This window comes from Camelina sativa, chromosome 8 (genome assembly GCF_030686135.1).
Source record: "Camelina sativa cultivar CO46 ecotype springtype chromosome 8, ASM3068613v1".
Taxonomy (NCBI): Eukaryota; Viridiplantae; Streptophyta; class Magnoliopsida; order Brassicales; family Brassicaceae; genus Camelina; species Camelina sativa.
In genome coordinates, this window is record NC_141887.1 from 29,750,236 (window position 1) to 29,770,302 (window position 20,067).

General features: G+C 36.7%; 1 protein-coding gene and 2 pseudogenes across 5 annotated transcripts; 2 read left to right on the forward strand and 1 right to left on the reverse strand.

Moving 5' to 3' along the window:
- Positions 1-592: 592 nt before the first annotated feature.
- On the forward strand, positions 593-2,650 carry LOC104709027 (uncharacterized). 2 transcript variants are annotated; one of them, XM_010425691.3, is made up of 6 exons: positions 593-990; positions 1,179-1,328; positions 1,531-1,682; positions 1,774-1,965; positions 2,082-2,141; positions 2,260-2,650. In XM_010425691.3, exons 2-6 carry the CDS (start codon positions 1,214-1,216, stop codon positions 2,419-2,421), a joined length of 681 nt encoding a protein of 226 aa, XP_010423993.1. In that variant the 5' UTR covers positions 593-990; positions 1,179-1,213; the 3' UTR covers positions 2,422-2,650. The 2 variants fall into 2 exon arrangements, with proteins under 2 accessions (XP_010423993.1, XP_010423994.1); XM_010425692.3 differs by having other exon boundaries at positions 715-990; positions 1,223-1,328.
- Positions 2,651-3,418: 768 nt separating this feature from the next.
- LOC147940612 (CBL-interacting serine/threonine-protein kinase 15 pseudogene) lies at positions 3,419-6,129 on the forward strand (annotated as a pseudogene). Of its 2 annotated transcripts, none has more exons than XR_015563763.1 (2): positions 3,419-3,723; positions 4,183-6,129. The product of XR_015563763.1 is annotated as a CBL-interacting serine/threonine-protein kinase 15 pseudogene, transcript variant X1 (transcript). The 2 variants fall into 2 exon arrangements; XR_015563764.1 differs by having other exon boundaries at positions 3,494-3,723; positions 4,206-6,129.
- Positions 6,130-7,165: 1,036 nt separating this feature from the next.
- Positions 7,166-9,381, reverse strand: LOC147940613 (CBL-interacting serine/threonine-protein kinase 14 pseudogene; annotated as a pseudogene). The gene is made up of 2 exons (XR_015563762.1): positions 9,330-9,381; positions 7,166-9,250 (listed from the first exon to the last, which is right to left on the reverse strand). The product of XR_015563762.1 is annotated as a CBL-interacting serine/threonine-protein kinase 14 pseudogene (transcript).
- Positions 9,382-20,067: the final 10,686 nt, after the last annotated feature.

The following is a 20,067-nucleotide window of genomic DNA, read 5'->3' on the forward strand; positions in this document are numbered from 1 at the left end:
AGGATGTGTGACTAAATGAGCAACGACCCATGCATCTTACATGTGCTCCACGTACCACCGGGCATTGCTTTCCTCGATATACATACACCCCATGGTCGGTCCATTCTATTGCCATTCATTTCTTTCAGTATGTCATACTCATATATATATATATATATATATATATATATATATATATATATATATATATACCCCTCCCCCTCATTAATACGTTGCTTCAACATCCAAAACCTAGAAAAAAACATGAATTATTAGTTAGTTGTGTGAGTAAATTTGGATAAAGGTAACTTATACGTATGTATGTATGACAAAACAAACTTAGTCCTCATAATCAATAACCTTTTAAGAAAATAATAATGAAAGGTATACGGTACAATCTTGGGGATGGCATCCCGGCAGTGACCAAAGCAGTAGCTCAGCGAATACAGGTCAGATCATAGTCAATAATACTATTGAACGATTAAGGAGTACGTAGAGGAACTAGTAGAACATACATGATCTTGACAATATACGAACATGATGGCGATTTGAAAACGAGAGGAACAATAATGTTGTTTAGAGCGCTTGTATAGGTTTACCAAGTAATTCGTGTATCAAGAAAAAAAAATTGAACAAACAATTTTGTTTAGAGTTTGAAGGTAAATTAATTAATGGTGGAATTATTCTAGTTTAGCTACAGCAATTATATATATTGGCAGAAAAAAATTTTAAAAAGGAAAGGACCAATCATATATGTGTGTTAACTTACGACCAACTCTTGCTTTAAAAAAAAAGGAGAGCGCCGTGTAAATGTAAATATATCTATGTTTGAGGGCAAAAAACAAAGTAAGAAGAAGCATCGTCATTAATCGAAAGATCGATCGGGTTGCTCTCTCAGATATTATTAATCGATCAAATTGACCCAAAAAAAAAACAAACAAAAAAACAAAAAAAACATAACAACACATCTCTTTCTCTCGGCCAGAATCTCGTCGGAGGCCGTGTAAAAAGGTAAGCTCTTCTTCTTCTTCATCTCTCCCATGTTTTGTTTTTTTTTTTTTTTGTCATATCGAAAGATTCAGTCTATGGAGATGCTTTATTATTGTTAATAAGATTTGGTTATTAAGAAAACCTCTGCCATCTCTATATATATCTCTGTTTCGCGTTTTGAGAACCTGAATGAATGAATCATGTTGTAGACCTAAAAAGTTTGTTGTGGATCGGCCAAAATTGTATGTCTCAGATTCAGTTCATGGGTGGTGGAATCATGAGCGGTAGATCTGGAGTCATAGTCATCTTCTTCCTCTTGGGGTTGTCTTCTGCTACTAGAAACCCCATCATCCTTGTCGGTTCGTGCCTTTTTTCTTTTTTTTTTTCTTAATTCGTTAATCCGTTCATTTCAGATGTTGAATTCTAATTTTTTTTTTTTTTTTAATAAGCATTCATCATTCACAGATCCTAAGGCTACACCCATACGTAAACATACGTTTGTCTTTGATTTTAAATAACTAATCTAATAGAGTTGTTGCTATGTGTATATGATTGGTGCAGACTCTGCTCATGATGATGAGAACCAAGTTTGTGAACTGTGTGACAAATATGTTACCCTTGCCATTGACTACCTTCAAGATTACGACAATCAGAATGCTCTCCTTGAGGCCCTTCATCTCACCTGCTCTCAGATTCCTCCTCTCAAAAAACAGGTCTCTTTTTCCCCCATCTTTGAGTTTTTATTACTCTTTTTTCTTTCTTCTATATTAGTATTAACTTCAACTCTGCTGCTTTGTTATGCAGTGTCTCTCGATGGTGGATCATTATACCCAGCTTTTCTTCACACAAGTCTCTGTACTCAAATCAGACCAGATCTGCAAAAAGCTTAACCTCTGCCAAGCCCTTGTTGCTTCACAAGTCCATCAAGGAAACTGCGAGGCTTGCCGCCAGACTGTCTCTGAGGTTGTATCCAAACTCAAGGATCCTGAGACTAAGGTTTACATTTGCGCCCTTCCTTGTGCTACTATAACTTAGAATGAGAGAGAGAGATATTGCTACTGCTGCCTGATCTCATAAGACTTTTGGTTGTTGCCTTGTTGTTAATCTTGCAGCTGAAGATTATCCGCTTACTTCTCAAGGAGTGCAAGTCGCTAAACAATTACCAGGACAAGGTTAGCTAACTAAACAGAACTTTGATGTACAAACCACACATATATAAGCGAGTTTAGTTATTAAAAAAAAATAATGATGTGTGGTGTGTGTTGTTTAATGATGTATGGTACCGAACAGTGCAAGAAGATGGTGTTTGAATACGGGCCCCTGATGCTTGTGGATTTGGAGAAGTTTCTGGAAAAGAAAGACGTCTGCTCTATACTCCGCGTCTGTCCAAGTCCAGCCACCCAAGGTGTCTACATTCCTGCGCTGGAGGTTGAGCCATTGGCAGATTCGTAAAATCGGCACCTCTTGTTTTCCTTGTGAATTGATTCACACACGCCCATGCCAGCATCGATAAAGCTGATTTGGTGACTGATGATCATGTAAATTACTACTACTGATCAAAAATATATATATATATATAAACGTGATTCTTGTGTGCTTTGAAAAACGCTTAAGGCCCATTGTCCATTTTACATATAAGCTTTTTTGGCTAATAATTTTATTATACTTGGCCTTATTGAAATAGTTTCATGTCTCTGTTTCCCTAAGTTTCAAAACGTGTGCGTAGTAACCAAACCATATTCTTCTTCTCAAAAAAACTACTAAAACGTTACCCCGACCCGTTGTGGGTTGGTAGCAGCCAACCTGATTTTGATGTACCAGCCTACGTAACGGGTCCCAGAGACGAATGAATGTCAGACACGTGTAAAAGACAAGAGAGAAAGAGAGCAAGTTGACACGCCTGAGTCACCATATATCTCTTTTTTTTTAGAGTTTAAAAAAAGCTAGCAGCATTGGAGGAGGATATTCTGGCTTACGTGCCACCTCGTCACTATGTACATTATCAAGTTGAAGAATCTTTCATCAAAATTACTAAAAGGTAAATAAATCTGTTTGACTCATTTGGTTCAAAAGTCATAAATATATTATACAACTTATATAGTATACTATATTAGTATGTGAGTCATGATGAAGTAAAGACGATTTGTAACCTTATTTGTTTATCTTATAAAAAAAAAAAAAAACATTTGTTAGGAAAGGAGATTATGTTGAAAACGATACTACAGTAAATGCATATCTCGTGAGCTGGCAAAATTAAAAACAAACAAAAAAAAAGTGTTTGGTGGCAAAAGGTAGCTAATGATGAAAGATAAGAAGAAGAAGAAGTGATAAGTTATAATATTAGCAGTAATTAAACGGAAAAACACACAATTAACCAACCAATAAGCAATTTGCAGACATCAAAAGATGACAAAAAAAAAACGGGTTAGTCCAAAAAGGAAAACAGGTTCCGACCAAAAAAAAAAAGGAAAACAGGTTGGCTCTTCTGTTTCGTTTTAATTAGAAAAAAAAATGAATTTTTACTAAGAATGGCATTTTCGCAAATCCTCCCTTAGTCTGCCAGCCAGCCAACTTGGGGGTTTTGTTCGGCTGCCTTGGTCCTACTATTGTTCTTGTAGTAGTATATATATAGAGAGAGAGGAGGAAGAGAGGGTTTCGTAATCGTCGTCTCTTTTTTCTATTGTCTCTCTCTCTCTCTCTCCCGCATACAACAAAACTTGTCCGCAGCCCCCGCTCGCTCTTATCAAATTTGAGGTAAATTCTTCTTCTACTTGGGAGATTTCGATGCTCTATCTATCGATCTATCTATTCTTGCTTTCTCCTCCTATTGGATCTATTATATTATTATCTCCTGACTCCCTCCGTGACGGAGAAAACCAAATCTGAAGTTAGAAAAAAAAAAAAAAAAAAAAAAGAGGTTGTTTTGTATCTCTGGATCTGTTTGTTTGTTTATATTCTCTCGTTCATAGATGTCCATCTCTCTACTCAATTAGATCATTTACTCTATCGGCTTTGCATCTCTCTGTTTAGGCGGGTATTAGAAGATTGCGACTTTCCTCTGTTTTTTTTTTTCATTCCCAATCCAACAAACCGTGTTGGGGGTTTGGTGGAATTATTGTTTTTTTTTTCTTTCTTTCTCATAAGTGTTTGAAAATTTCATTTGTTTGATTGCTCTCTCTCTCTCTCTCTCTCTCTCTATTATATTTTTTTCAGGAGGTTTGTTTTGTGTAATTAAGGAAGAGTGTGGCAAGCCAAATTACGGATCCAGGGAATGCAGAAACATGTATTTGAAAGCTGAACACAAGTGCTCTCCCACCATCTCTTACATCCCTTCTCCCTTTGGGCCCTTGTCCTCCTCGCTCCTCTTCCCTCATGACACCCGCTTCCTAAACCCTGGTTCCACCACCCTTCTCCCCTGGTTCCATCCCTCCTCCTCCTCTTCTCAGAATGCTAGAAAAAACGCCACTTGGAAGCATGATCTCTGCGAAGACGGTTGATCCTCCTCTTCTCGCCTCCTCCTCCTCCTGAGTCCTCCTGAGTTCATCATCGTACATTTTTTCTTTTTATGTTGTCAGCATTTTAGTATATTCTAGGGTTTTCTTTTTAAAAAAAATTAATATAGTCTACTAGCTAGTCTAGTCTGTGAGTGAGAGAGAGAGTCAATGGAGAAGAAAGGGTCTGTGCTGATGCTCCGTTACGAGGTGGGCAAGTTTCTTGGTCAGGGTACCTTTGCTAAGGTGTACCATGCCAGGCATTTGAAATCTGGTGATAGTGTTGCTATTAAGGTCATCGACAAAGAAAGAATCCTCAAAGTTGGTATGACCGAGCAGATTAAGCGTGAGATCTCTGTCATGCGTCTCCTTAGCCATCCTAACATCGTCGAGCTCCATGAAGTCATGGCCACTAAATCTAAAATCTACTTCGTCATGGACCACGTCAAGGGAGGTGAGCTCTTCAACAAAGTCTCTGCCGGGAAGCTGAGCGAAAACGTTGCAAGAAGCTACTTTCAACAACTTGTACGCGCTGTCAACTACTGTCACAGCCGTGGAGTATGCCACAGGGACTTGAAGCCCGAGAATCTCTTGTTGGACGAGGATGGGAGTCTTAAGGTCTCTGATTTTGGTCTCAGCGCTCTTGCCGACTCTAGAAGGCAGGATGGGTTGCTTCACACCACGTGCGGCACCCCTGCATATGTTGCACCTGAGGTGATAAGCAGGAAAGGCTATGATGGTTTCAAAGCCGATGTCTGGTCCTGTGGAGTCATACTGTTCGTCTTGCTCGCCGGTTATCTCCCGTTCCGTGATTCCAATCTGATGGAGCTGTACAAGAAGATTGGCAAAGCCGAGGTCAAGTTCCCAAACTGGTTTGCTCCTGGGGCAAAGAGATTGCTCAAGAGGATCTTGGATCCCAACTCCAACACCAGAGTATCAACTGAAGAGATAATGAAGAGCTCCTGGTTCCGGAAAGGCCTGCAGCAAGAGCAGAAGAAAGGATCGGTTGATGAAGATGACGTTGACGTTGACGTTGACGCAGAGGCAGAGGCAAACGCTAACGCAAGTGCAGAGAAGGAAAAGAAGCGGTGTATCAACCTGAACGCGTTTGAGATAATATCGCTGTCGACGGGGTTTGATCTCTCGGGGCTGTTCGAGGAGGGAGAGGAGAAGGAGGAGATGAGGTTTACAACGAACAGAGAGGCGTCTGAGATAACAGAGAAGCTGGTGGAGATAGGGAAGGAGCTCAAGATGAAAGTGAGGACCAAGGAACAAGGATGGAAGGTGAAGATGGCGGCTGAGGCTGCAGGGGTGGAAGCGGAGGTGTTTGAGATAGCGCCGAGCTTTCACATGGTGGTTTTGAAGAAGGGCGATGGAGAGACCGCGGAGTATAAGAGAGTCATGAAGGAGAGCATAAGGCCGGCTTTGATCGACATTGCATTGGCTTGGCACTGAAGAAGCATATAGTACTATTCTTTTTCTGTGTGTTCTTTTTAAATATTGTTGTTTTACCAAAAAGTGTTTGTCTAGTTTATGTATTTTTCTCTCGAGTCTCGTCTTTAAGACGTGGTGTTTCTTGTGTTCGAGGAGGCGTGTCTGTGTAATAATAATGATGAACTCATGACATATGTATGAGGAAGGACCAGTTAATTAAGTAGTTTTGAGATTATATGTGTATGCGGACTGAGGGAAAATAAATAAATAAATCTAAGACTTTCGTTTCGAATTATTTTCTTTGTAAAACAAAATGGAACATTTAAATTGCCACATTATTTGTTAAAGATCATGTGTTCATATATGGGTTGGAAAATGTGTTTGATGGTTGGATGATTCTGATTGGCCCGATTCGTAAAACAACGACCCGGAAGGAACAAGCTCAATGAATTTACGGCCTCCAATGAATCACGCTCGGCCCATAATCGGATGGATGGATACACCAACCATACTTTTATCAGTTGGTCAAATCAAAAATCATAGATGAGTGCAGCAGAGTCAATTTTCTAGGTGTCTTGCTTAATCCGGTTCCTACTATTCAGTGGGCCAACAAATTGGATTGAAAGAGAGAGAGATCCAAAGGAAACCACCACCCACTTTTTAAGTAAGAAGACTCTTGCCTTTGGGTGTTTCCTACTTTTCTACACAGCAGTTATGTTTTCTTTTTCTCATGTCGACATGTTAATTACATATAACACCCACAATTAAGTAGTTAATTAATCATAACTGCTAAAGTTGAATTATTGAATAATGGATTCAAAGTGGATACCCCCGGAAAAGAAATTATTGATGAGTGAATTATTGGTGTATACTATATGAACACCACATGTATGCGATAGGATTAATGTTAAAGTCCACCAGCTATAAATTAAAATAGTATTCACAAATGATGTGATGAGGACAGGCTCTCTACTTATCAAAAAAAAAAAAAAGGTGAAAATGTAGTTCATGGCTCAAATATGCACAGTTGGCTTTCACCTATTGACGTCCTTGTACTTGCAATCTCACAGCAGTTACCAGTTTTCAAAACTAACTTTTTATTCAAAAGGTGAATGTGTATGTATAAAAAAATGAGTGGTGGATATAAAATAGCAAATCAAAAAGCAATAAGTAAGAGTGTCTTATACACATAGCATACTTGACATCCGCGGTACGTTAGATCAGTGAAGGTTTTGTTGTTTGATCATCCATGGATGGGCAATGTACTCCAATGAGATCATTTTTATCTGTTTTTTTCCATTGATGTAAAATATAATAGTGATTACATAAGAAGAAAACATACTTATTACCAAATTATCCTTAAAAATAAGGATTTCATGGCTGAAATTATGTCAGAGATATATAATATACTCCGGGCAAAAAAAGAAAACAATTACAGATAGCCCGGGATATTATTTTACTTTTTTTTTTTTTTTTTTTTTTTAAGTTGGGTAATAATTTTTTTTTTTCTTATGAATGATAGATACTGCTGGTTCCTACTAGACTAACCGGCGTCGTATTTACTTGAGATGCCGATGGTTCTTGTGGTTGGTGGTGGTGCATAATGGCGAGGAAGAAAGGCTTGATCGAATCTGTCCACAAATCGCGTCCAGATGCAGCAGTAGTGGTGGCTCTTTGCCTCTTCCTCACCTCGACCATGACAAGCTCGTCCGTTAGCTGCTTTATCTCAACCACCATTGCGAAATTACCATTTTGCCCTTCTATTTTCATCCCCCACGCCTCCTTTTTCGCAACCTCCAGGCTCTCCGCCCCCGCGATCTCCTCCTCCAGCTTCGCCACCACCCTCTCCGCCGTCCACGCCGACACGAACCTCTCAACTCGGTCGTACTTTCTGGCGTCGCCGAACAGACCGGAGAGGTTGAACCCCGGGGATCCGGCGATGATGTCGAAGGCGTTCATCCGCCTATCGATCTCGTCGGCGGGGAGTTTCATATCGGAGTCCTCGAGGTGGAATTTGGACATCCGGTCGTCGTACCCGTGTTTGAACCAGGGATCGTGGATGATCTCCTCGATCGTGATCCTGGTATGCGGGTTGGTGTCAAGCAGCCGGGTGAGGAGGCGGCGGAGATCCGGGGAGGTCCACTTGGGGATGCGGAACTCTCCCTTGTAGATCTTCCGGTACATGACCATGAGATTGTGGTCGTTGAAAGGGAGATACCCCGCGTTGAGGACGAAGAGTATGATCCCGCACGACCAGACGTCGATCTTAGCGCCGTCGTAGCCTTTCTTGGCGAGAACCTCGGGGGCAACGTAAGCCGGGGTACCGCAGAGGGTGTGGAGGAGGCCGTCGGGGCGGATCTGATCGGCGAGAGCGCTGAGGCCGAAATCGGAGATCTTGAGATCGAGCTTGTCGTCGAGGAGGAGATTCTCGGGTTTGAGATCGCGGTGAAAGACGCCGCGGGAATGGCAGTAGCCGACGGCGGAGATGAGCTGCTGGAAATAGCGGCGGCTAAGATCCTCGCAGAACCTGCCCTTGGAGACCTTGGCGAAGAGCTCGCCGCCCTTGGCGAATTCCATGACGAAGAAGATCTTGGATTTGGTGGCGAGGACCTCCAAGAGGCGCACGATACAAGGGTGGCGAAGGCGGTGCATGATAGCGATCTCCCTCTTGATGTTAGCTGGGTTGAGTCCTCCTTTCTGCAGCCGCTGCTTGCTCACCACTTTGATCGCAACGCTCTGGCCCGTCCCTGTGTTCCTCCCGTGGTACACTTTCGCGAACGCCCCGCATCCCACCAGTTTCCCTACCTCGTACTTTCCCAACAGCAATCCACCGCGCCGGTTCTCCGCCGTAAATTCCACCTCCGTCACCGTCGTCGTCTCACGATCTTCCATTTTTTTCTTCTTCTTTTAATTCCGGTACCCACAAACTGAATTCTGTATTATAACCATTGCCGAAGGAATTTTAATCTAACAACAACAACAATACACAGGGTAGAAGAAGATATTATTAAGGAAATACTACAACTTTAGTCTTTAGAGAGAGTGTGTATTGATATTATTAATAGAGAAGCTAAAAAGATTTGAACAAAAATATATATATTAGGGAGGGAGAGGGGATCTCAGTTAGTTAGGTCTTTGAAAAGGCCTGTGGGAGGGGAGAAAACAAAAAGAGACAGACAGATAGAGAGACAAATTTGGGATTTGGATAAGTAAGAGATAAGTCAAGCTCTGTATCGAGTTGTTACATAACATATATATTGCTCTATCTTGAGGTAGGAGATGAGGGTCTTTCTGTAACTTCCTCAGATTCTTCTTCTTCTTCTTTTTTTGGTACAAGACGAAACGTGAGAGATTTTCTGTTAATATAAAAAAATATTAGGACAATAAATATGTATAAAAAAAAGGAAAGAAGAGGACAGTAAGTTGAATTACAACCATACAGGTGTCCTCGTCGGTGTTGTCTTTGCGTGATTTGGTGGTATCTCCCACTGTTTAGGCCTTTTGAAATATATATATAGTAATATTCTTCACATATATACGTCATAGACTAGTACTAGTATATTCGTATCTTCAGCTATTGTTATAAAATTACAATGACTAATTCTTATACAGATAGAGATGATCAAAGAGGATGGTTAAAACGAGATTCATTCTGATTCTGATTTGATACTCGTACACCCCCGCTTAGGAGTGTTCGACGACTACACTTTCTTCCAACAAATACCAATTGTACACTGCTTAGTTGGGTTAATGAACAAAAATATATTCTACATTCGTTTATATCGAGCTCAATTTACTGTCTATACAGTTTTGTTCGTTTTTTTTACTCTACTCTACTCAACTATAACTATAAGTTTCGGAAACACTTTACTCGTTTATATAAATCCTCGAATTAATGTTACTCCAAATCTTGCGTTAACCCTTTAAAATTTCTTTCATTTTTTTTTATTACAATTCTTAAGCTATTTTATTTCTTGCTCAATTGTGTAATTTCTTACAGTTGTTTCTTTCAATATTTGGAGAAATAAATTTTTCTTCTTTTGGAATAACTAATTTCTACTTTTGGAAAACATATGCAAATACTAATTAGAAAATACAGTTGTTTATTTCTATACTTGTTTGAAAATGTCTTGATTGTTATGGGGAAATTAATCTATATTTTTGTATATATATATTTTGATGCTTTTGAAGAATAAGAAGAAATTTTTTTTTGTGTTTAAACTTCAACTAGATTAAGACCCGTGCTAGAGCACAGATTGAAATTCCTTTTATTTATATTATAATTTTAAAATAAAATATAATTTATATGACGGTTTAAAAATTGTAAATTGAAAAACTATTGTAATTTTTTGTTTTTGGTATGAATATGAAAGATGTATTTCGGTGAATGAAGATTTGAATTATTTATATTAAAAACTTGGAAGGATGTTAGGTAAGAATTTTTTTTCAACTGCATAATAAAATCTTGAAAATCATGATTAATTGTGATTAATTGCCAAAATTTTATTTCTTTTTACGCCTAACAGTATATGGTGTAACAATATATAAAATAATCAAATTTTTTTTTTTTGAAAATTGTATAAATCATTGGAATATTTTTTTAAGAAGATTTTTTGGGATATTCTTAATTGTATTCATATAGCCCACAAATTGACCAATTAATCTATTTTTTTTTTGTAACCAACCTATATTTAATCTATAACCTATTTTGTAACCAACTTACAAAAATTATATAGTCTACAAAAAAAATGGTGTACTTACATTTTATTATATAGGGGATTGATTAAGTACTTTCAATATATGTTTCACATTATAAACAATGCCTATGAAAATAATTTTGCTTCATATAATATATATATATATATATATATCTTATTGACAAATAGAATCAAAATGGTTACTATAAATTTTACTTTAATTACTTGGAAAGTCAGCATAATTTTTTTTTTTTTTAAATTAGATATTTGAATTGGTTCCCCTGTCTCAATTGATCACTGTATAGTGTAATACAAACCACTTTTGGTCAATTGATCAAGTTCAATATTTGACATATATAAATTGAATCATCTCAATTGCATTGTCCAACAAGAGATCAATGATCTTTACAGTGGCCGTAAAAATAAGGATTAAGACCATCTCCAGATGGTCGCATGTTTGCTTATTGTCAACTAGAAACCTTGCGTTTGCTAGATTGCTGGCCCAGATTATACGTCTGCGAGCCCACTTTCCAGATTTTCCACTTAAGACTATAAGTCTAGACAATGCTGGTGAATTTACATCCCAAGCGTTTAATGAATATTGTATGTCCATGGGGGTGAGTGTGGAACATCCCGTGGCACATATCCATAGATTAGCAGAATCCTTCATTAAACGTATTCAATTGGTTGCTCGGCCATTGCTTATGAGGTTAAAGCTTCCTGTGTCGGCTTGGGGACACGCAGTATTACATGCAGCTGAGCTTACACGCATCAGGCCATCTAGTGAACATAAGTATTCACCATCCCAATTACTAACGGGTCATGAGCCAGACATATCCCATCTCAAAACTTTCGGGTGTGTCGTCTATGTACCAATTGCTCCACCACAGAGAACTAAGATGGGACCTCAAAGGAGGATGGGAATATATGTTGGATATGATTCTCCCACCATTATTAAGTATCTTGAGCCAATTACGGTGATTTATTTAAGGCCAGATACGCGGATTGTCACTTTGTTGAATCCGAACTTCCTATGTTAGGTGGAGAGAATAACAAGCTGGTCAAGGAAATATCATGGAATCAAACATCCTTAAATTGGCAAGATCCTCAGACTCTAGCATGTGAGGCAGAGGTCCAAAAGATTATACATTTGCAAAAGTTATCTATTCAATTGCCAGATTCCTTTGCTGACCCAAAGAGAGTAACAAAATCGTACATACCAGCTTGTAATGCACCAGTACGTATTGATGTTCAGAAGGAACACAATAATCAAGTTGCTACAGAGTCTAAGGCCCGTTTGAAACGTGGTAGACCATTAGGTTCCAAAGATAAGAACCCTCAAAAATCTAAGAGAAGTGCAAATCAAACGGAGGTTAAGGAAATTACAGACATGGCTGCGCAAATCCTAAGGTACAGAATGAGGTTTGGGATGCTGAACCTCAAGGACCTGAAGGTATTGATAATAATCAGATCTCAATCAATTATATCATGTCTGGAATACAATAGAACCGTAAAGATGTCGACATCGATGATGTATTTGCTTATAAGGTAGCACTTGAAATAAATGAGGATCATGAACCCACGTCTATATTAGAGTACACTCAAAGTAAAGATTGGCTGAAATGGAAAGAAGCCATTGACGTGGAGTTAAACTCTTTAAAGCAGAGGAATGTGTTTGGTCCGATCTTAAGGACACCATTCGATATAAAGCCAGTAGGACATAAGTGGGTCTTTGTAAGGAAGAGAAATGAGAGTAATGAAATCGTGAAATATAAGGCACGACTTGTAGCACAAGGATTCTCTCAAAGACCAGGAATATATTATGAGGAGACATACTCCCTTGTGATGGATGCAACGACTTTTAGATATTTGCTAAGTCTGGCTATAAGAGAAAAACTGGATTTGCGGTTAATGGATGTTGTAACCGCATATTTATATGGTCCACTGGAAAATGAGATTTATATGAGATTACCAGAGGGTATTGAGCTCAAAGATAAGAGTGGTTCTCGAGAACAATACTTTATAAGGCTAGACAAATCCCTTTATGGACTGAAACAAAGTGGTCGAATGTGGTATAGTAGACTAAGTGAGTACCTAGCCAATATCAGTCCATGTATTTTTATAAAGAAGTTTGCAAACAAAGGGTTTGTAATCATAGCAGTATGTGGATGATTTAAACATCCTTGGAACCTCTGGTGAAATTGCCCAAACAGTCGAATATCTAAAGTAAGAATTCGAAATGAAAGACCTAGGCTAGACTAAATTCTGTTTGGGATTGCAGCTTGAGTACATAAATGATGGAATCCTTGTGCATCAAATGGCATATACTGAAAAGGTACTCAAGAGGTTTAATATGGACCAAGCTCACCCATTGACTAGCCCAATGGTTGTAAGGAGCCTTGATTTGGATAAAGATCCATTCGGTCCAAAGAAGGACGATGAAGAAGTTCTCGGTCCTGAAGTGTCATACCTCAGTGCTATAGGAGCGTTAATGTTCTTGGCTAGCCACACTAGACCAGACATATGTTTTGTTGTGAACCTCCTAGCTAGATTTAGCTCTCGTCCAATCCAAAGGCACTGGAACGGTATTAAACATGTGTTGTGTTACCTACAAGGAACGACAGATTTGGGTTTATTTTATACTAACCATAACAAAGAAGGTTTAGTTGGTTTTGCTGATGCAGGTTATCTATCTGATCCACATAATTCAAAGTCTCAAACCGGCTATTTGTTTACACACGGTGGTACCGCGATTTCGTGGCGTTCTATGACGCAAAGCATTGTGGCCACTTCATCTAATCACGCGGAGATTCTAGCAATTCATGAAGCCAGCCGTGAATGTGTTTGGTTGAGATCGATGATTCAACATATCAGGACAGATTGTGGCATGACCGACGATAAGGAAACAACGGTTATATACGTGGACAATACGGCTTGCATCGCACAGCTCAAGGAAGGATATATTAAGGGAGATCGGACGAAACACATTTTACCTAAGTTCTTCTTCACACATGAACTACAAAAGGCCGGAGAAGTTCAAGTGGTACAAGTTCAATCCTGCGACAACTCAGCCGATCTCTTCACTAAGTCATTGCCGACATCAACATTCAAGAAGCTCATGCACCATATTGGGATGCGAAGACTTAAGGACTTCTAGGGATGCTTGGAATAGGGGGAGTAATGCATGTTGTACTCTTTTTCCTTCACCATGGTTTTGTCCCAATGGGTTTTTCTGGTAACGTTTTAATGAGGCAGCACTCCCAAGCGCATTACAGAGATCCTTCCTAGCATCGACACGGTTATGTCATCCAAAGGGAGTGTTGTAAAACATTTGGAGTGGATTTCAATAACCGGTCCATACACGGTCCATACACGGCCCATGTACGTCCAAGACAATAAGGCCCATCGGCCACCTCTTTTGTACTTAGTCGGTTTAGTCTTAATATATTAAAACCTTGTTCTTCACTATATATATGTATGACTATCGAACCTAATGAATAATAAGATAAGAGAAAATCTCCTTCGATTTATCTATTTTACTAGAAGATAAAATTTGTTGTGTCAATTTATCAGAAAATCTACCACGTGACCTACACCTACCCACCGCGCACATACACAGTGTAGAACAAAATATACATCAATCTCATATTTTTGTTTGTTTTTTTCTTTTGTATTTTATCCAGACACAAAAATAAAATAAAAAAAGTTAAAAGATTAGATAATTGTTCGTACGTTATTATTTTCGCTGTCACGCTGTACGTTTTGACCTGATGCTACGTACTTCACCGAAGCTTCTTTTCAGAAGAATTAAGAAGAGAGAAGCTCGTTAAAATAATAATACATACTCCAGTAATGAAATCAAAGGTTGGCTCATCACTTGTATATAAAAATGGAACAAATATAACTAACTGACTGCCCCCTTTTTCTTCGTTGGTTCGAAAGGTTGTTCCAATGAAATATCTACCCATGAGTAATTGAATACATTTATTATTTCGCCGCTATATGACCAAAAAACTTTGTATCCCATTTTTACGACGACGCAAGTTAACGATATATTTTCTACATATGAATTACATGAATGATATAAAATACTCAACATAGACGTACAACCTCTCTTGCTGAGTCTGGAAATTGATTATAAATGGTGAAAACAAAGAAAAGACTTGTAGCATATACATGGTGTACTGCTGTCTATAGGGATGACTGATATCAGAACTATGGAACTCATGAATTACAAATGGAATATATATGAGGTCCAATATATTATAATGACTTTGTAATCTGTTATATATAAAATGGTTATTAAACACGTAATTCAAGAGAATATAAGGCTGCCGGAAGAAAAAAAATAATAAATGTCTTTCGTGTAGGAGAAAGAAACGTACGATAACATATTAGGTATCTCCCGTAAGCATTATATTGTCTTACGTTTAAAAAAATGTTCTGACTTCTGACGACCTTTATAAAATTAGATTAATCCAACATCTAATTATAGTATTTGTCCGTCCTCGATAATGTATTCATATTGTAAAAAAAACCCAGAAGAATCCTTAATTAATATTTGTTCAAGTTTATTTCTGGTAATTAAGAGAGATTTACATAAACCATTTACCACACTTACCATCCTTTTGTTTCACGAAGATCAATTATACAAACACTTAACCTACGAAACACATCTCGATTGTTTTGACATCTTTCTTAATATATAGAGACACACATCACACATGCATGATTTTAAATAGTAGTATATTATTAGGAGCGAGTATTAAAAAGAAAAAAAGTATGATTAGTTCCCCTTTGTCCTCTTACCGAATATTAGCTTCTTTTTTTAGTGTAAAATATTCTTACGACTAATGTTTAACGTTATATAATATCTTACGGCAAAATTTATTATTGATCTGAAGTGGTTATAATATCGCATTTGAAGAAAACTCGTGAAATAGAATATTACAGAATAAGAACTATGCTGATACGTCACGTAATAGACAAATTTGGTCTAATAACGCGAGAAATTTGTTTCAAAGTAATATGCAGCTTTATGTTGTACAAAAAAAATGTTGACAATGAAAAATGTTGTTCCAAAAAAAAAAGAAAGTACTACAGCTTTCTGCCCACAAAAAAAAAAGAAAAAAAAGAAGTAAAATGCAGCTAATTAATATTCTGACAAGGACAAAACTTAAAGAAGTAATAGAACAAATTCGGGTGATCACATCAACGGTTCTAACTTTATTGCTAGGCAAGTTAATATCCAACCATTTGCAAATATCAACCACATACTTCTTTTTTTTTTTTTTGTCAAACATCAACCACATACTTCTATAAACTAATTTGGATGATAATATGGTAATGATACGAATACAAATCAGTAGACGACAAAAAGCTTTAGAATTGATATCTACAAACGGATTAAACCATCTTTGTTTACAAAAATATGTTAAAAATAATATAAATTAAAGTCACAGTTTAAATAATATGAAAAAAAAAAGATTACATAGATTTTTATCAGACAAACAAATACAACCAAAAATATTACTATTGGGGTGTTTAAAGAGAATGATATAACCGAATAAGTAAACACAATGCTTTAAGCTACCAATTAAATTATAGTGGTTTTCTGTTCGTCTTAGATCAGGTTGGTTTGGTGAATCAAATGCAATATCCAAATGTTTATTATTGTTCGTTTAGTAACAATTAAGAACTCATCTAGATACAATATCTGAATACATTTTAAAAACTCATCCAAAAAAACTGAATTTCTGGATGAGATTTTTTAGAGAGTTTGGATGAAGTAAACTTATCCATAATTTATAAAAGTCAAAAATACCCCTATTTTAATTAAATAATTACAAAATATCTTTTTCTCAATTCTAATATACATACAACTCTAAAATTCTAATTCTTCACCCACCAACATGCAAAATCTCATTTTTCTCTAAAACCGCAAATCTCGTTTTCTTGCCAAAACCGCAAAATTTCGCTTTTCCCGTCAAACCGCAAAATCTTGTTTTCCTACCAAAAAACACAAAAACATGAAAACTCGTTTTCCCGCCAAAACCAAAAAATTACGTTTTCCCGTCAAAACCGCATAGTTACGTTTCCCGTCAAAACCGCAAAAATAACGTTTTCACGCCAAAAACGCAAAATTATGTTTTCTCGTCAAAACCACAAAGTTATGTTTCCCGCCAAACTCGCGAAATCTCGGTTTCCCGCCAAAACCGCAAAATCTCGTTTTCCCGCCAAAACCGCATAATCTCGTTTCCCACCAAAACCGCAAAATCTTTTTTTCCGCCAAAACCGCAAAATTATGTTTTCCCGCCAAAATCTCGTTTTCCGCCAAAACCGCAAAATTATGTTTTCCCGCCAAAATCGCAAAATCTTGTTTTTCTGCCAAAACCACAAAATCTATTTTTCTGCCAAAACCGCAAAATTACGTTTTTCGGCAAAATAATGCAAAGTTTTATTTTCTCGCCAAACTCGCAAAATCTTGTTTTCCAGCCAAAACTGTAAAATTTTGTTTTTCTACCAAAAACACAAAATCTCATTTTTAAATATGTATTTAATATATATGAAAATAAGCAAAAAAAACATAAGTAAATTTAAATCACTAAAACATATTCAACATAAAATAAAGAGCTTTTTGGTATTTTACATATATTGTATCCAGATACAGATATTAAATTACAAAACAAACATAATTGAATCGAGATACAATTTATAGATACATAAACCAATAACACAAACGAACATCATCTAGATTTTGCGCCTAGATACTGCGTCTTGATACTGTATCTAGATATTTTGTTTAGTTCACCTAAGGAACATCGCCTTAATATTATGACAGTATCATCTTTGTTTGACTATCATTCTTATATATAGAAAACTCTTAAAAGGTGGTTCCGTGGTTGCGATTCATTTTTTCCCAGGACAATCCCTCTGAACATCCCCAACACCAGAAAATTACATCTTTGTGAGGAGAACCATCTTCTGAGTCGCGTTATTAATGGAAATTGATAAATTAGTACATAAAATTACGCCAACAGTTTATATAAATCGGTTTGTTTCTCCATGTGATATGTTTTTGTAATACTAGGAGATAAGATGATGGAGTCGACTACATCGAAGGTCCAAAAGGGGGAGCCCGCACAATTAAAGCAGTATCCCTTGGGCACTGCAACATGTTTTGGTTGGTTTCTCCATATAGAGTATTCCCCACGACCATTCCTTGCTAGCTTAGCTAGTAGTATTTCTATTCATTTAATTGTGTCATTTAAATGTGTGCCATATAAATTGATATTGCGTCCACATTCAAGTGTAAGAAATAATAGTATTAGTATAAAAAACTAAATAAAATAGCTGAATAATGGTTTGCTTATGATCTCATATGTTTGGTCTGACGATATCCTGATGTTGATAACTCTTCAATATTTCAGATTCTCATAAATTAATTTCAAACATATATTTTACATTTTATACATACATACATACATACATATATACATACACAGGTTGAAATAATTGTTATGGACTTTAAAAATTAATATTATTGTTGAGTATGTGGAGTGAGTCAGCATAAGTCGGGATAATTTTGTCTTCTTGCTTACAAATAATTAAGCGGTGATATTAATTCAAACTAATAATTAATTAAACGGTGATGTCCATATTTAACTAATGAAATGTCTGTATAGTTTAAGAGCCATCATATATAATTGATGACAAGGGTGAAGAAGGCTCACGCACTGATTGATCGTGAGATTGCTTATTATTGACCTATAAATAAAATAATAAATAAGTGTAATTAGAAATATCAATACGGAATGAAGTCCCCACCCCACATATAGGGTGATGTGAGTATGAATTGCAATATATAATGGTAAAGAAAATAGTCGAAGTTAAAGCTCTGCAACAACCCATAAATGAAAATAATAAAACAAACAACACAGAATAATACTACTATATAGTTTATGAAAATCCCAGCAGGAGAAAAAATCTTGGTTATGAAATTTAAACACTCCACAGCCAATAAATTTGCAAGTAGTTCAAACGGTTCAAAGATGTTGGTTTTGGATTAGGCCTACAAAATTCATTATTGTTGATCCAGCACTACAAAATTCAGTAATCTATGTTACCACAAGACCATATCTCACGAAAAGCCCAATAAATGCTTGTTTAGCAGTTCATCTGATTATTACAGTAAATGGCCCAAATGATTTGGTCTTGTATATTAGGCCTTCGGACGGATATATTAATCTCATAATAAAGCCCAGTTTTAAACCCCTTTTATTATATTTGCCCGAGTGATTTACCTTTTTATCTTCTTTTTTTGGACAAATGATTTATCTTTTTGTTTTTGTTTTCCTTTTCTTTTTGTAATCAGAAAACATCCCCCAAAACATCCAAAAAAAAAGTATACGCTGAAAGTAACAGTATAAAATTCTAACTGAAGTTTAAAAAAATTTATGCTAAAATTGCAAACATCTCATAGATTGCTTTTTAAGGGAAACTACAATACAATTAAAAAAGACAAAGGGTAGCTAAGTTGTGTAATGGAAAGATTGTTTTATATATTAAAGAAGAACACAAAAACAATCAATGATTCAACAGAAAGTGGAGAAAGCCAGCAGAGCCGAATCGATCATGGAATAATAACAATAATTATATGATAAAACAATAATGATTAATTATGGGATGGGAGGGTAACCATTTATTTTTAATACTACTATAAGGAAGACGAGATCAATTCTATCTATAACAACCCAACAACAACTGGTGCATTCTTATGTCATATAAAAGAAATGAAGACCTTATCTTCATTCTTACATTTTTCTTCATTCTTACATTTCGTATAGTATATAGTATATAGTATATTTTTAATTCATTGTTGCTCGACAACTCACGAGGGGTGTGCTGTTTTAAAAAAAGATTATACTGTAATTAGAGAAGAAGAAAAAAAAAATGAAAAGTAGTCTAAAGACTCTAAACTAATTAATCAGCTCATATGTTTGTGAAATAAACATTTGGTTTAATATCGGGGGAGAAAAACATGACCATAAAAAATATAAAAAGGGGAGGGACAAATAATAATAAGTAAATTAACCAATAAGGAGGGAAGAAGAGAAAAAGTCAAAACAGAAAGAGAATGTTTGACCCTCTGTTTTTGTCTAAGCACGCACACACAGATGGGAGGGGAAGAGGCGGCTTTGTCCTTTGTGCGACTGACTTACTGACTTCTTCTGACGGCTCCGTCCACCGTCTCTCTCTCTTTTTTTTCCGGTTTACGACTTTTTCTTAATCTTTCGATTAAATTAATAGTATTATTAGCTTGTGGACTAAGAAATTCGAAACCAACCAAACCAACCACCGCTTCAACTCTTTTCTTTCTTTCTTCTTCACTTTTTCTTTTGCGTTGGTTCTTCCTAAAAAGATCAAAAAGTTCCCCGGCTACCACCTAAGGAAGTGTTGATAATATGGCTGTTGTT

Coding starts and splice junctions, on each gene's coding strand:
- LOC104709027 (XM_010425691.3), top strand. CDS start 1,214: ATGTCTCAGATTCAGTTCATGGGTGGTGGAATCATGAGCGGTAGATCT. Junction 1,966..2,081: donor TCAAGGATCCTGAGACTAAG/GTTTACATTTGC, acceptor TTAATCTTGCAG/CTGAAGATTATCCGCTTACT. Junction 2,142..2,259: donor TAAACAATTACCAGGACAAG/GTTAGCTAACTA, acceptor GGTACCGAACAG/TGCAAGAAGATGGTGTTTGA.